Source organism: Macrotis lagotis, chromosome 1 (genome assembly GCF_037893015.1).
Source record: "Macrotis lagotis isolate mMagLag1 chromosome 1, bilby.v1.9.chrom.fasta, whole genome shotgun sequence".
Taxonomy (NCBI): domain Eukaryota; kingdom Metazoa; phylum Chordata; class Mammalia; order Peramelemorphia; family Peramelidae; genus Macrotis; species Macrotis lagotis.
This window is the reverse complement of record NC_133658.1, coordinates 169,893,999-169,909,463: the sequence shown is the minus strand read 5'-3', so window position 1 is coordinate 169,909,463 and position 15,465 is coordinate 169,893,999. Positions and strand designations below refer to the sequence as shown.

General features: G+C 39.9%; 1 protein-coding gene across 3 annotated transcripts in view; it reads left to right on the top strand.

The window, feature by feature from the left end:
* The first annotated feature begins 1,091 nt into the window (after positions 1-1,091).
* The window catches only part of SLC24A3 (solute carrier family 24 member 3), an 835,148-nt gene continuing 820,774 nt past the window's right edge, over positions 1,092-15,465 (top strand). The window contains exon 1 of one of the 3 annotated variants that reach the window (XM_074209362.1): positions 1,092-1,188. In XM_074209362.1, the coding sequence (XP_074065463.1) occupies positions 1,146-1,188 (43 nt within the window). In that variant the 5' untranslated portion in view covers positions 1,092-1,145. Of the gene's footprint in view, positions 1,189-1,216; positions 2,414-15,465 lie in introns of those variants that run through there. The other 2 variants (XM_074209360.1, XM_074209361.1) reach the window with 2 other exon arrangements.

Genomic DNA, 15,465 nt, shown 5'->3' with positions numbered 1-15,465 from the left:
TGAGGAATGATTCCTTCCAGTTATAGCTAGACAGGGATAAGAGGGTGGATGGAGAGAAGAGAGAAGCCAGAGGAAGAAAGAAAGGTTATATATTGTGGAAAAGAAAGTGACCATTTGATTGGTCTGTTGCTAGGATCAGTTCAGATAAGAACTCAGTCGTGTGAGGGGTAATCCTGGCTTATGCAGGTGCATTACAGTTTGGATGTAGTCCTGCCAGAATCAAGCACTTGGGACCAGTGTGGATCCTTCCTGCTCTGGCAGTGTGAAATCACAATAGGAGTTTCCCTTCAGCCTTTCTCTCTTGAGTTTACAGATCCAATCTGATTCCATGCAGGATCATCACATAGACATCCAATCCTTGGTTTGTCTAGGATCCACTTTTGAACAAGCCTTTTTGTTTTCAAGGATTTCCTGAGGGAATTGGGGGGGGGGTGAAGGAACGAACTGGCATTTCTGTCTCAAGAAGTTCCTACCAGTCTGACCAAACCAGAGAGACTAGAAACTAGACTAGGAAAGGAAGGTAATTTGGAAAATCTCCGGAGTTACTTAAACTTAAGGAAAAAAAAAGATAATAAGTGAATTCCCTATCAGGGAATTGTTCTGCCAGGACAGAACATTACAAAATTGAGGGAAGTGCCACCAAAATTTCTACTAGTAGATGGGGGCTCAGACAATTTTATACTTTCTTTATAGAAAGTGATGTTTCTTTCCATGGGTCCCTCTCTCCCAAAGACGTTCAGGAATAGATGTGATAGCAGCTTCATTTGGCTTAAATGGGCAATTGTTTTCTTTGTCTGTGGGGAACCACCACCACCACCAACAAAGAGGAATGGACCTGTGTTTGGGGAGAGAGGGGGTTGTAGTGCAAGTCAGATCCCAGTACCACAGAACAAGAACAATGATGAGTGCTCCAAAGAGGGAAGGGTGGTGGGAGATTCGGGGGGGGGGCGTTACCAAAGGTGGCAAAAGGAATCAGAACATAATGTCTGGTTGCCCTGTTTAAGGGGAGTCTTGGAAGATCTTCGTGGGGTGGGGGTGGAGGGTCAAGGGAAGAGCAGATGGAGAGGGGAGACGGTGAAGGGAGAGTTCCCACTGTTACCCCACGAGGAGTAGTGACATCCAGTGGGGAGAAGAAGGTGGTGTGAATGGGAGATCCAAGAGACTTCATGGCTGATGGGAAAGTTTCAGGTGGATCCTTTCTCTAAGACATCTTTTTCTTGCCTCGTGTTTATTTCTGGGTGTTCTTATCCACTTTCCCTCTCGTTCCTTCTTCCATCTCCCATCACAGACGACCACAGCACTGTGCTCCCACCCGTCCCCTCTTTTTTCTTTTTCTTCCTCCTCCTCCTCCTCCCCCCCAGGGACACACACACACACACACACACACACACACACACACACACACACACACCCTTCTTTCTCTTCCACCCCGATTCCAGTTTCGCTGACTAGACCCGGGGTTGCATCCATGGCAAACCCTCCTCCTCCTCTTCCTCCTCCTTCTTCTCCTCCTCCTCCTGTCCTCCTCCTCCCTTCTCCTCCCCACGCCTCCGCCGCCACCTCCGCTGCCGCCCCGGGTCCGGAACCTCAGTCCTTCTCCCTCGGGTTGTCATCTCGTTCGAGCGGAGGAAGGGGTGGTCGCCCCAGGACCATGGAATAGGAGGACTCGGTCCCGTAGCTCCTGCCTTCGCACGGGCGAGGAGAGGGGGCGAGCGGGCCAGCAGAGCCAGCCAGCGAGCCAGAGAGCCAGAGGACGACCCGGGGGGCTGCGGCCAGCCTGCCCCGCCGAGTCGGCGAGCGGCTGGTCCTGCCTCGCGTGCGCCCACAGACCCCCGGAGCCCGGACCCTGTTTTTGCCCCCGCCGCCCCTTCCTCGGGCTCTTCTCCCTGCTTGCCAGTAGAAGAGAAGGAGCGAGTGTGAGTGTGAGTGTGTGTGAGTGTGAATGTGTATGAGTGTGTGTGTGTACGCACGCGCGCGTGTCTGAGTGTGTGTGTGTGTGTCTGTGTGTGTGTCTGTGTGTGTGTGTGTGTGTGTGTGTGTGTGTGTGTGTGTGTGTGTGCGCGCAGGGAAAAGCTCATGGATGTAGTGAAGCTGGCGCTGGAGAAGGCGAGCGGGCAGCGGGCTCCGGCTCCAGCCCCGGCCCCGGCTCCAGTCCCAGCCCCGGCTCCAGCCCCGGCCCCGGCCCCGGCCCCGGCCCCGGCCCCGGCCCCGGCTCGCCGCCGCCTCCTCCTCCTGCCCCGGCCGCCGCCGCCGCTGCCCCTCCGGCAGCCAGAGATGCTGCCGCTCCTGCCCAGCACCCAGCGCCGGCTCCGGGCTCGCAGGAAAAGAAAGGAGCTGCTGCTGGGCCAGCTCTGCTTCCTGGGCTCGCTCCTGCTGCTGCTCTCGTCCCTGGGCAACTGGGCTGATCAAGCCGGTGAGTTTCGGCCGGAGTTGGCGTTGCGGATCGCAGGGGGCTCGCGAGGCATCTCCTCGGGGCTGACTTTGTCTTTGTGTGCGTGTGTGCACGGGTGCATGTGTGTGTGTGTGCGTGCATGTGTGTGAGTGTGTGTGCGTGCATGTGTGTGTGTGAGGAGAGCCGGAGGTAGAGCGCGGGGGGTGGGAGGGTGGGGGACGCATTTGTGTTCGAGTCAAGGTGCTCCTGGTGGGGTGAGGTAGGAAATTGGGGCCAGGGAGTGTGGTCACCAGAGGCATTACCCTCACTCGGAGCGCTGCTTTATCACCATCACCACCCTGCCCCCTGCCCAGCATTGTCCGGAGAGTGCTGGAGAAGTGGGGGTGGGGAGGGGGCTCAGTAGAGTGGGGAGCAAGCAAAGGACTCTAACCTGTCTGTAAGCTCTGTGTCCTCCCGGCCCAGGAATCTAAAGACTGAGGGACAGAGGACAGGCGAAGTTGGGGTATGGGAGAATCGTTTGAATCGGGTGGTGTTGATTTGGAACTGTTGAGAATGCCCATGTTGGGTTTGTCACACATACTTTTTCTGTTTGCCTGTGCCTCCCCACCCCCACCCCTTTTGTGAAATGGAAAAGGGGAAACACAATCTCCCTTCCAACAGAAACCCTTCAAAGTGATCCCAGGAATAACCCATTCACCCCAACGAATAAAGTTACCTTTGTTGGTTTCTAAAGGCCATGGTTTCCTACAACCATCAGTTCTTAGTGACACCTTTTAAGGTAACCACCTGTAAATCCCATGGACTTGTGAAAAAGATGCAATGGTAGTTTTTTTTCTTAGATTCCAGCCCATTGGACTCTGCTGCCTTTTCTTTGGATGAGGGGAACAGAAAGCATCAAAACCACCAGTCTCATGAGCCAAACAGGCTCATGCTGTCAGAGAAGAAGCCTAACTTTTAATGGACGGAAACTGTTGACCCTTCAAGCAGAGTTTATAAGCCAACTTAGTTTCCTTAAGCTAGTTAGCAAGACATCTTTTTCTGCACTTGGGTTTTGCATTCTTCTGACATGTTTTGGTAATCCAGTCTGATTCTTTTCAAAAAGATAATTTTCTTGCAACTCTGAGGGAAAAAATTCAAATGAATTCTACTATCTGAATCTAGTAATTAACCCCATCCCTCTCACCCACTTGCCTACCCATTCCCTTTACTCTTTAAATTAACCACTGCACTGAATTTCTCTCTCTCTCTCTCTCTCTCTCTCTCTCTCTCTCTCTCTCTCTCTCTCTCTCTCTCTCTCTCCCTCTCTCTCTCTCTCTCCTGGGTTCTTCTTAGGCAGAAATAGCCCATGGTTAAGAAATGTACTGGAGACAGTTATTCATTGAAAACTACATTTAGTCAGAAATTAAGGGTTCAAGAAGAGCAGTTTCTGTAGAACTGAACGTTCTGTATTCTGTGCCTTTAAATGACATTTTTAATAGGAAAACATCTAAAAACTTGTGGAAAATAAAGTCAAAAGCAAGAACTGATACAGTGGGGAAAGCCCTGGCTTTGGAGATCAAAGACCTGAGATTTAATTTCAGGTCTGACAATTACAGTATGTGTTAATCTCATTGAATGTCATTTTATTCATCTATGGGGGTTTTAATACCAACCTCTGAGATTTTTTCTATCTTTAAATTGATGATCATAGGACTTTTACCATTATAAGAAATATAATATTCAATTTGATGACGCAGAAATCGTTCATAGGTCTAATAAACTGGGTACTAAAATATTGAAAAGACAGGATTATAGCCTGTTCAAGTCAAATGGACCAGCTTTAGAATTTGGGCTATAGAATTTTCTTACCAGATTTCATCATCAATGGTCCTTTGCTCACAGAACCAAGTGAATGTTGAAGAGAACTACTCTTCCATTTTCCCCCTGAGGTACTTCAATTCTGCAAACATTGTCATTGGAAAGGAGGTTGTGCTTGTTTCGGTGAAGACAAAACATCTCTCCAAATGTGACTTCTTGAGTTGCCAAAGCATTGGTTGCTTGGCCAATTTTCATTAAGAAAAGTTCATCATTAACCCCTCCCCCATTTTTATCCTCTCAACTTTTATGAGGTGAAAAAGGCAGTTTATAGGTGGCTGGTATTTTGGTTTGTGGGGTTTTTTTTTTGTTTTGTTTTTTGGCCTTCAGGAGGGACCATTCCAAATAAATTACATCTTGCCCATTTGTTCCTCCAGTTTTCATGTTTATGCTTTGTGACTCATATGGTTCCGTCCACTTTCCAGGGTTTAAAAGACATTTCTAATTTCCAAAATGAGAATGTGAGCCGTACAATTCAATCTATCTACTGCAGGAGGCTGCATGCCCTTAGGGAAAAGTGGCATGTTTGTGATCGTCATCCACTAAGGGAAGTTGATGCTTGATGACTAGTGTGCCATTTTGAAATGATTTCCCAAGGAGTGACATTTCTTTTCAGGTAGTTACTGACTCAGATAATGACCCAATCTCCCACTCTCTCCCCTTGATGTACTTCTTCCCTTCCTTTCTTCCATTTTTCTTTTTAGTAGATAGTACACATGAGACTCCAAACCCCATCTTCTGATCTACAAATTAGCATGTAACATATATTGTTGAAGATTAGACAGAAAAGTAGAAAAGGTTAAGAACTCTGTACTTCATGAGTTAATTTTCCAAAAAAGAAATGTTATTTGTATTTCTGTCTCTAATCACTTTTCTCTCCATCAAATATTGATAATTCCAATACAGAGTAAACCACAAAGGATTTTGTAGCAAGGTAGAGTCTTTTAGTATGATCCCCTTTTTATATACACTATATATATATATATATATATATATATATATATATATATATATACCAACAAGAATCTATAAACTATTTGTAAGTTGATGAAATTTAAGCATTTGGAAAGTGACTTTGAAATGATAAACATTAAATTTCCTATATGAATTAGTCCTTAGGAAAAGCCTATAGTAGGGAATTCCCTGACCTTAGAGTCAGATTAGCATTTCTCCCCATGTTATCTTAAGTATTTTTATTGCTCTGACCTCAGTTCTTCAACTGTAAAATGAAGGAATCAAACTGAATATCTTTAAGGTCCCTTCCATCTCTGAATCCCATGAGTCTGTTAATATAATATTGAAAACTAAAATTTAATTCTATTTCAAAGCCTGGGTTTAGTGAGACTCAGAGAGATTGAATGATGTACCTTCAGTCTCACAGTACTGAGAGTTGTGATCTAAACCCTAGAATTTTGAATCCTTATACCCTCCATTATTTCTTAGAATTAATTCATGTTACTCTTTTAGTAAAACTGTAACACATAAACATACATATACATGCACACACTCTGCCTAACGAACAAAGCTAATGTTTAATTTATTTCCATTAAAGACATGTCAAAACTGTTGTTACTTCTATACATAAGCTAATGTAATGGCTTAGATACTTGCACTTTGTATAAAGTGATTTGTTTAAAAAATAGAACTCTTTTAGACAAATAAAAATATTACATTATCACCAATCACTCCATAAGATTTCTGGACTCATGAAATTCTATTCATAACAACACTTCAATTCAACCCAGATTGGTTTCTTCTGGAGGAATACTTATGATAAGAATTTGTTAGATAATTTTACAGGTCAGGAATGGAAGAAATCTTCATGCTTTCTTTTTAGAAGTTCAGTGATTTGGTTTCCCTCTCCTATTCTTACCTATCAAGTTACATTTTCAGTGTTCTTTCAAAGCTCACTGGGGAAATAACAATACTAACTATAGTTGCCATTTATGGCTACATTCTAGTTTTCAAAATGCTTAACACATATGATTTTATCAGATTCACAAAACTATCTTATGAAGTTGAAAATATATGTCCTTTCCTGAATTTAATTGGATGGAGAAGCCTTAGGAAGGGAAGAGTCAGAGAAGTGAAATGACTTGGTCAGTATCAGTGACAATGAGCAAAAAGTGGATCCAATCTTGAATACCTGATTCTAGGTTTTATGATGTATATTTGCATATAAACATATACTGTTCACCAGTATCATGTGTTGATTAAACATCTTCATCCGCAAGAAGAAATCACACTGGATTTAATGTAGGTAATGGCTGTGAGTATGTCAACATATAAGATTTTAAAAAATTTAATAGCAAACAAATTTGATTGTGTGTATATTTATATAGGGGAGGAGGATTCTGAAATTGTGATTTCATGGGCACTCTCTTGAGGAAATACCCTCTATGAATGCAAAACAGCAATTGTGCTATAATTCTAAGCTGCTCCCTGCTGAAATTATCCTGAGATTACTGAGTCTAAGAGATCAAGTGATTTGCTAAGACTTCCACAGCCTCTCAGAGGCAGTAACTCTTGAGGTCAATTTTCTATAAATTATGGTACACTATTATATACTTAATACATGATTTGTCACCCAATTCTTTGGAATTATACAGAGCAGGTTCATTCTTTTCTTTTTTTTAAGGTTTGTTTGTTTGATTCTTTTTTTTTTTTGCAAGGCAATGAGTTTAAGTGACTTGACCAAGGCCACACAACTAGGTAATTAGAAAATGTCTGAGGCCGGGCTTGAACTCAGGTACTCCTGGCTCCTGGGCCGGTGCTCTATCCATTGTGCCACCTAGTCGCCCCCACTGCACCACCTAGCTGCCCCAAGCAGGTTCATTCTTGGCAATAGGCACCAAATCATATCTCTTTGATGTATTTTGTACCTAGTCAGAGATTCTTTCAGAGAACTCTCTGAATATTTTGAGTATAGCTGATGTCTAGATCTCTGATTCTATTGGAAAAAGAGTTCTTGGATCCTATACATTCACTCAAAGTAGCATTATTTTCAGTGCAGGATAACCTTTGTTTTACCTTATAAAAATACAGAAAATATGTAAAGGCAAAAAGTTGCCCCACCTACTTGAATGCTCCCCAGAAGAAAAACAAACTTGGCATTACTAGTTGAAGTCCCTATGCCATTCAGGTGAGTCCAACTTTTACACATTGGGGACACAGACAAATCTCTAATCTGATGATAATACGCTAAAGGTTTGAATTCTTCTGTAAGGAATGAACTCAAGGTTATTCAGGAGTTGACCCCTCTCCCTTTTTCATTTTACCAAATAATGGTCATGGGCAAAACCCAAGTCTCATGTTCTCTTAATGATGACATTCGACTACTATGAGGATCATTTACTTAATTCTCTTCTTTAGAAGCTAATATTTCTCAAGGCAGCCCTGACTATTGGGTTAGATTCCATGGCCTTCTTCTCTCTCTAAAAGCACCCTCTTCATCCTCCCACCTCAATGCTGGGTCATCTAGTAACTGGAAATTATTTTGGAAATCCCTGCTTTTCTCTCTAGGAGTTTGGGACCAAGAACTCTTAAACTCTGAGGTAACCCTGAGGCTAGTGCTATCCAAGAACTTTTCCTTTTATCTTTAGGCAGCTAGCTACCTGAACTCTCAAATTTGGGATAGAAAAAAGAAAGCCTAAGGCTGGCACTTTCATTTTTTTCTTTCTATAAAACCAATAATCTCCCCTTTGGCAACATGGTGAGAGCATATGCCTCTCCCATGTACCTCCATTACAAGATGATCATTACCAATTCAGGACAGATATGTATGTGTGTGCATGTGTGTACATATATGAATGGGCATTGTGGGAGGATAGAAGGAGAGGAGTTTGGGCACTTTTTAATTCTGATGCTGTGTGGTTTGCAAAAAGGGAAAAAATAAAAAAAAAGTCTAAAAGGTTCTTCAATTTCCCTATGCCAGTTTTTAATATAGGCTCTGTACAAAGCAGTGACTGTGTCTTTGAAAATCCTCAGCCAACAGTTTCATCCACGATAGGTCCAAAACAATTTGAATCAATTAGTTTATACTTAAGATATACTAGGTGGCCTGGAGCCAGGAAGATATGAGTTTAAATTCAGCCTCAGACACCTGTTATATGACCCTGGTCAAATCACTTATGTAAGCTTGCCTACCTCAGTTTCCTTGGTGGAGAAAACAGTATAACTATTTTGCAGGGTTGTTATAAGGATTAAATGAGATAACCTTTGTAAATGCATAGCACAGTACCTGGGATTAAAATTTAGTTTTCAATATTATATTAACAGATTCATTGGATTCAGAGATGGAAGGGACCTTAAAGATATTCAGTTTAATTCTTTCAAGGTCAAAATTATAGAAAGAGAATGAGAGACTTGAGAATACTGTGGAGATGCTGGTCTTAAATTGCCTTTTTCAGTTAGAGTCTATAGTAAAGAAGTAACAGAATGTTGGAATCAGAGCAGCAATATTTTAGAAACACATTTGGTTTCTAAAATACTTTTCTATTTTCTGCATGCTTATCACAGTGCTTGTTTCCTTCATTAATTGATAAAATATAAAGTTCCAATTAAAAGTTTACCAACTTATAGCATCAAGTTGATAGTAAATTCTCCTGGTCAAATTTCTGCACATTTACATATATACTCATCTGCTATATGTACACATATAGGAGGTACAGTGGATAGGGCATTGGTTTTGGAGTCAGGAAGACAGGTGTTCAAACCCAGCCTCAGACATTTGAAACTTAGCAGCTGTGTGACCCTGGGCAAATAATTTAACTTTGCCTCTCATTCAGGACCACCTCCAGTCCTCATGATTCATATCTGGACACTGGACCCAGAAAGCTCTAGAAGAGAAAGTGAGGCTGATGGCTTAGCACAGCACCCACCCCCTTCACTCAAATCCAATCCATGTGCTTGTCATGGCATCACTTCCCCTGATATCATGGTTTTCTCTGAAAATAACGGACAAACATCATCATCATCATCATCACCATGTACACACACACATACACATACACACACACACACAAAATTTGTTTGATAATGGACTTTTCTTTGGCTTCTTTGGCAAACATTGTTAATTTTTGCATGTTCTGGGTGAGTTTCCTGTGGATTTTCTTCTTTTAAAATAATCATTTAAATAATTTTCTCTCAAAGGTGGCAGTGTGGGACAAATTCAATCAGAGCACCTGAGTTCAAAACCTGATTGTACTACTTACTATATGACCTTGAACAAGTAATTCAAATTCTTTGGACCCCATCTGTCAATTAAGGGGGTTGGCTATATTATTCAAAGGTAGTATTTCTAGCTTCTCATCTGTGATCCTCTGATTTGGCAAAAGGAAGAGGAGACTAACCAGGAATTTAAGCATGAATCAACTGTAATCATATTTATAGAGGGGTCCATTGGGTTGGTTGGGTAGGTGATTCCAAATTCAGAATAGAGGGTCCATTTTTTTAAATGACAGTAGCATTATTAAGGATGAACTGTAGGGCTTGTTTTGGCTTGTCTCTTATTGCTTTTTGAGTAGTATTTCCAATTGCTTAAGGAAGATATGAATTCATGATGGAGAGATTTCTGTTTCAAGGACAAAGTTATAGAAGGAGAATGAAAGACTTGAGAATACTGAAGAGATGCTAGTCTTAAATTGCCTTTTTCAGTTAGAGTCTATAGTAAAGAAGCAACAGAATGTTGGAATCAGAGCAGCAATATTTTAGAAACACATTTGGTTTTAAACTTTTCTATTTTCTGCATAAACATATATAGATATAGCTTTCCTCTTGGCTTTTCTTAGCTGTCTCTTGAACCAGATTTTTCTCAGAGATTTCTTTAACTGTCTAGCCTCACATTCTTTTAGGAAGATTCCTTTGCCCTGAAGGAATGGCAAAACCTAGAAAGATTTCAAAGTCAGTATTTAAAAAGAGATTTCTAAAATTGTCAAGGTTAATTTGTCAAGACATTATTTTGGCAACTCTATTTGACCTTAAAGAGGGTCACTGAGACTGAAGAAAGGAGAGCAGAGATAGAATGGACCAGAATGAGGAGAGATTTTTATCTCTGGATATTATAACAGCCAGAATAGGAGACCTTGAGCAGCACTGAGTTTCATGTAGGGCAGGGTTCTTAATCTTTTGTTATGTCATAAATCGCCTTAACTGATGAAATGGATGGATCCCTTTTCAGGGTGCTATTTTAGAAAATCATAATTGAAGGAAATGTCCAATTTTAATTAGAAGTTAGTAAAATTACAGAAGTTACTACCTTACAAAATCAATTTGATAGTGAATTACCCTTGTTTAATTTTCTACACACACACACACACACACACACACACACACACACACACACACACACTCTCACACACATACATACATAACTGCTATATGTATACATACAGGAGGTGCAGTGGATAGAGCACTGGCCTTGGAATCAGGAGGACTCCACTCCCCTTTTAAGTTCACATGTTCCCTGAAATCTATTCATAGCCTTCTTGACCCAATGTTAAAAAAGAGTTGATTTTTGAGCCTTTGAAGAAACAATTACAAGTTGGGTCAAGAGAATAAAGTAAGAAAATAAATGCTTTCAACCTAAGTCAAAGTTGCACCTGTCACTAAACTGGGGGAAGGGTCTTGCAGAGACCAGAACTAAAGCAGAAATTGATAGGGTGCAAAAGAGGAATGTGGAATATTAAAATCTTCTCTTAGCTCAAGAGACTATCATGATCCCCAATATTGATCCAAGGTACTCTTTGCAGACTTAAAAGGCTGGTGTGGCAGAGGGCCAGAGATTACTCTGAGGTGCAATTGCTCAGGGCTATCTCTTCTGCCTTTTAACAAAATTCATGTAGCTGTTTGGAGGAGTATGAAAATAGTTTTAATTTTCTTTATTTTAACCCCCCAAGATACAAGTTCCCCCTCTTGTTTTGTCTAAGAATCAATCTTCTGAGACTACCTAGACAAAATTTGTCAGTTTCATCCATTTATTTCAAGATTACAATTTTTTCATGGCCAAATGAATTTTCTTACACTGTTATAGGTCACAGAGGTTATTATTCCTGTCCTTTCCCCTGAGATAGAAGGGACTTTAGAGATAATGAGTCTCAGTTCCTTCATTTTATAGATAAAGAAACTGAAATCGAGAGAGGGTCTGAGAACATACGACTACCTAGTAGAATAGTCATGAGTAAAAGTCAAGGTATCCTGACTTATTGTTCAGTGTTCCTGTCACTATAGTCCACTGCCTGAATAGAAATAATCACCTTTGAAATGGTGTATTAGAAAATTTGTAAAAGTAGTATTTTCCAAGCACAAAAAAATCTGAAATCTGGTCTGGTACAAATTGAAACCTCTTTTTGCTCCTGAGCTACATTCTGTATATAGTGTTGGTAAAAATCTATTAAATGCCTAACTATACCAGGCAATGTACTTAGGACTGAGGATACAAAGAAGGCAAAAGACAGCCATTGCTCTCAGTGATTTCACAATTTAACAGGGAAAGCCACATGCAAACAACCTACACATAAGTTATAGGTAGGGTAGAGATAGAAGAAACGGGAAATAATCAATATAAGGAAGATGCTAGATTCGAGAGAGATCTGGAAAGATTTCTTGTAGAAGGTGAGATTTTAGCTAGGATTTGAAGGAAGTCAGGGTAGCTGGGAGGCAGAGATGATGGGGGAGGGCATTCCAGGCAGGGAGAACAGTTGGTGAACATGCTCACTTGAATGTACTTATATGAACTTGGGCAGTTTTCTTATCTATAAAATGAGGAGGGGGATTGAGTTCATAAAATAAATCAAAGGTGCTTCTAACTCTAAAATTCTTTGATTCTGTGATTCTAAGATTCAAAGAATGTGTTCTCTATTCACTTCCACCTTTAAGACTCAGATCAGGTGCCACTACATTTGTTGATTCTCCCTACCCTACCCCTACAAACCTCAAAATATTAGCTTGCATTTTCATATCTACAGATGTTATATAACCTCCCAGGAGAATGTAATTGTTCTGAGGCACATACTATTTCATTTTTCTTTTCTTTGCATCCACAGCAGTTAGTAAATCACCTTATACAAAATATATGCTTACAACATGACCTTTTAATTGAACTGGTGTGTTAAGGAGTAGAGAATAGGTTCCCTATATAACATGGATTCAAGGTTGATTGCAAAACTTTTTCCCAGGAATAATACTCAGCTCCCTGATATTCTTCTTTTTTTATGTTTTTTTTGTTTTTATGTTTTTTCAAGGCAAATGGGGTTAAGTGGCTTGTCCAAGGCCATACAGTAATTATTAAGTGTCTAAGACTGGATTTGAACCCAGGTACTCCTGACTCCAGGGCTGGTGCTTTATCCACTGTGCCACCTAGCCCCCCCTCCTGATATTCTTCTAATGGAAGATAAAAGCACAATTAGAAATAAAGTCTTAAATGAGAATACTCCTTGGATTAGGAACAAAATGATATGTTCACACTCTGGCACAAATGATTGATAGCATGTTTACTGTTGGGTGGTGAGTGGGAAGCAAGATACTGTCGAAAGGGAAAATTTAGGAAAGAAGTGTTCAGAAAGAAGCTGGGAAGCATGAGGACAAACACTGGTGCATTAGTTATTTCTAGACTTCAACATGTTGATTAAGGGGATTGGAGCAGAAAACATTAACCTAATTTGTTAACATTTCTGCCTGATTCTAGTTCACACCAAGTAGGCAATATCTCACCAACCTACCTTTTGACCTTCTATACAGAATCTCATGTTTCCTACCATTTTGATAATCATATGTTCTGAACCAAAATGTAGAACATAAGGTCAATTGCCATGTTGCCATAATGAAACAAATTTATTTATTTCCCTATTCATGGAACCTATTATTTGGAGACTATAAGTCAGAGGAAACCTGTGATGAGCATTTATACTCAGTCCATAGCCATGGTCACACACCATTTAGAATATTATATTATTTGGAATATTATTATTCTATTATATTATTTGGAATAATCTTCATGAGAAATTATATGTTTAAATTTGTTTCTTCATCTGTAAAATGGGAACAATCACTGGCTAAGGTAGCTTCCTCACAGGGCCATTGTGAGGATCCTATAGTATAATGTATGGGTAATGTTTTGTAAACTATATAGTATTAGCACTTAGCACAGTGCCTATCTCTAAATTAATATTTATTGTTTGATTGATAGATACAAGAGGGGTTTTATTATCATTGTATTTCCATACCCTGTAGGTCTGCATTTTTTCTAGTGTTCTATTTTTTGAACATGTATATATTTATTCTATTCCTTCCTCACTAATGTGATTCATTCTGTTGCTTTTTTGCTGAAATAGTATTATTATTTCTAGAATATTTCAATTATGGGGAGGCATTGGAACATGATATTTTAAATTTGGACTATCTCAGAAAATCAAAGAAATATAGACACTGTTCATCTCTATTGTGCCACCTCAAATGAAAATATGAGAAATTCTTTATAAGAAGGGAAGGGATGGTGAAAGGGTACAAAATTTGGAATGAGGTAGCTCTTGCCTTAGCTTTGTCTCTAACAGTGTGATGAGGTATGTCAGACAATAAACATTTTTATTATTGTTGTTGCCATTGTTTTTCAATAAGTATGTAATAAGTGCCTCCTGTGAACAAATCCTATGCTAAGCATTGGAGGGACAAGAATGACAAAAAATAGCCCCTGCTTGAGAAACTTTCCTAGTGTAATGAGTCACTTCATTTCACTTCACAGGTCTTCAGTTTTCTTATCTACATAAAAGGAGGACATTAGACCATTGCAGAAGTTCTTAATAGTAGATAGCTTTTATACTGTTTGCAAAGCACTTTACAAAATTATATCATTTAATCTTCACAACAATCTTGGGTTGGAGATGCAATTGTTATCCCTGTTTTATAGAATCTTGAGTCAGAGAAGAGTTACATATCATTTACTTGACAGGTGGTGAGTGTGTAAGGTAGGATTTGAATTAGGTCTTCCTTATTCCACATTAAAATGAGAAATTCTTGAAGGGATAGCAACTCCAAGACCTGAAGAACTTTTTCCCTCAGCATTTCTGCCTCAGACTCTGGAACCATAAAAAAAAATCATCTTCATTATCTTTTTTTTTTAGTTTTTTTTTTTTTGGTAAGGCAAACGGGGTTAAATGGCTTGCCCAAGGCCACACAGCTAGGTAATTATTAAGTGTCTGAGACCGGATTTGAACCCAGGTACTCTTGACTCCAGGGCCCGTGCTTTATCCACTACGCAACCTAGCTGCTCCTCATCTTCATTATCTTAAGAATCATCTGAGATGTGAGAGAAATGGACCATTGAACCACCAAGCTGCTTCTAACCTTATTCTGGGTCTTGGATTCCTATGACATTCAGTTAAAACCTATGAACTGCTTCTCAGGATAATATTTTTAGATGCATTAAAACTAGAATGTCAAAGGAAATCAATTATATTAAAATTCAGCTATCTAAAATAAAAACAAAAACAAAAACAAAAGCTAAGAACTCCTAGACTATGTGATCTTCTGGTTCCCTCCAGTTCTTTGAAGAAGGTATTCTGGTGAAAACATAAACACAGTGACATGCTGAACCTCACATAGAAATTCTATGACAAACCTAGACCTAGAACTCAGAGCACTTGGTCCTCCAGGTTTCTGTCACCAATATGGAGTTGGCAAACTAAGACATTCTAAGACTCAGTGCTTATTTTCTTTAGCACACCTGCTTCTTCTAAAAAGCACATTTTCTCTCCATTATGACAGTGTGAAAATCAATTGTACATTTCAATAAATAGTTACAGAGTGAGATGAGATTTTGAATAAAAATGAAACTGGAATTTTTTTTTTCAGTTGTCATATAATCGTTAAGAATGCCTAGATTTCATTTTCTTTCTTTTAATTAAACATAAGGTTGTCTCAAAAAAATTTTTTTTAAACCATGGCACAATGTAGAGAGAGGAACATCTCCGGGAAAAACAGGGAAAGAGGGATAAATGAACCAGGTCATAAAGAAAGCTGATTTTTATCTCATTCATTTATTCTCATTCATTCATTCAGCAGCAGCATTTAATCCAACTTGAGAGGTAGACTTCCTTGTTGTTATTTTTTCAACTTTATTCCAGATAAAGGTAATATATTGTAGACATAATTGTATATCTTATGATAATTATTTCCTTTCTAGTCAGAGGTTTGTGGATTGCTCCAGAGGCAGTTTTCCTTGGGTT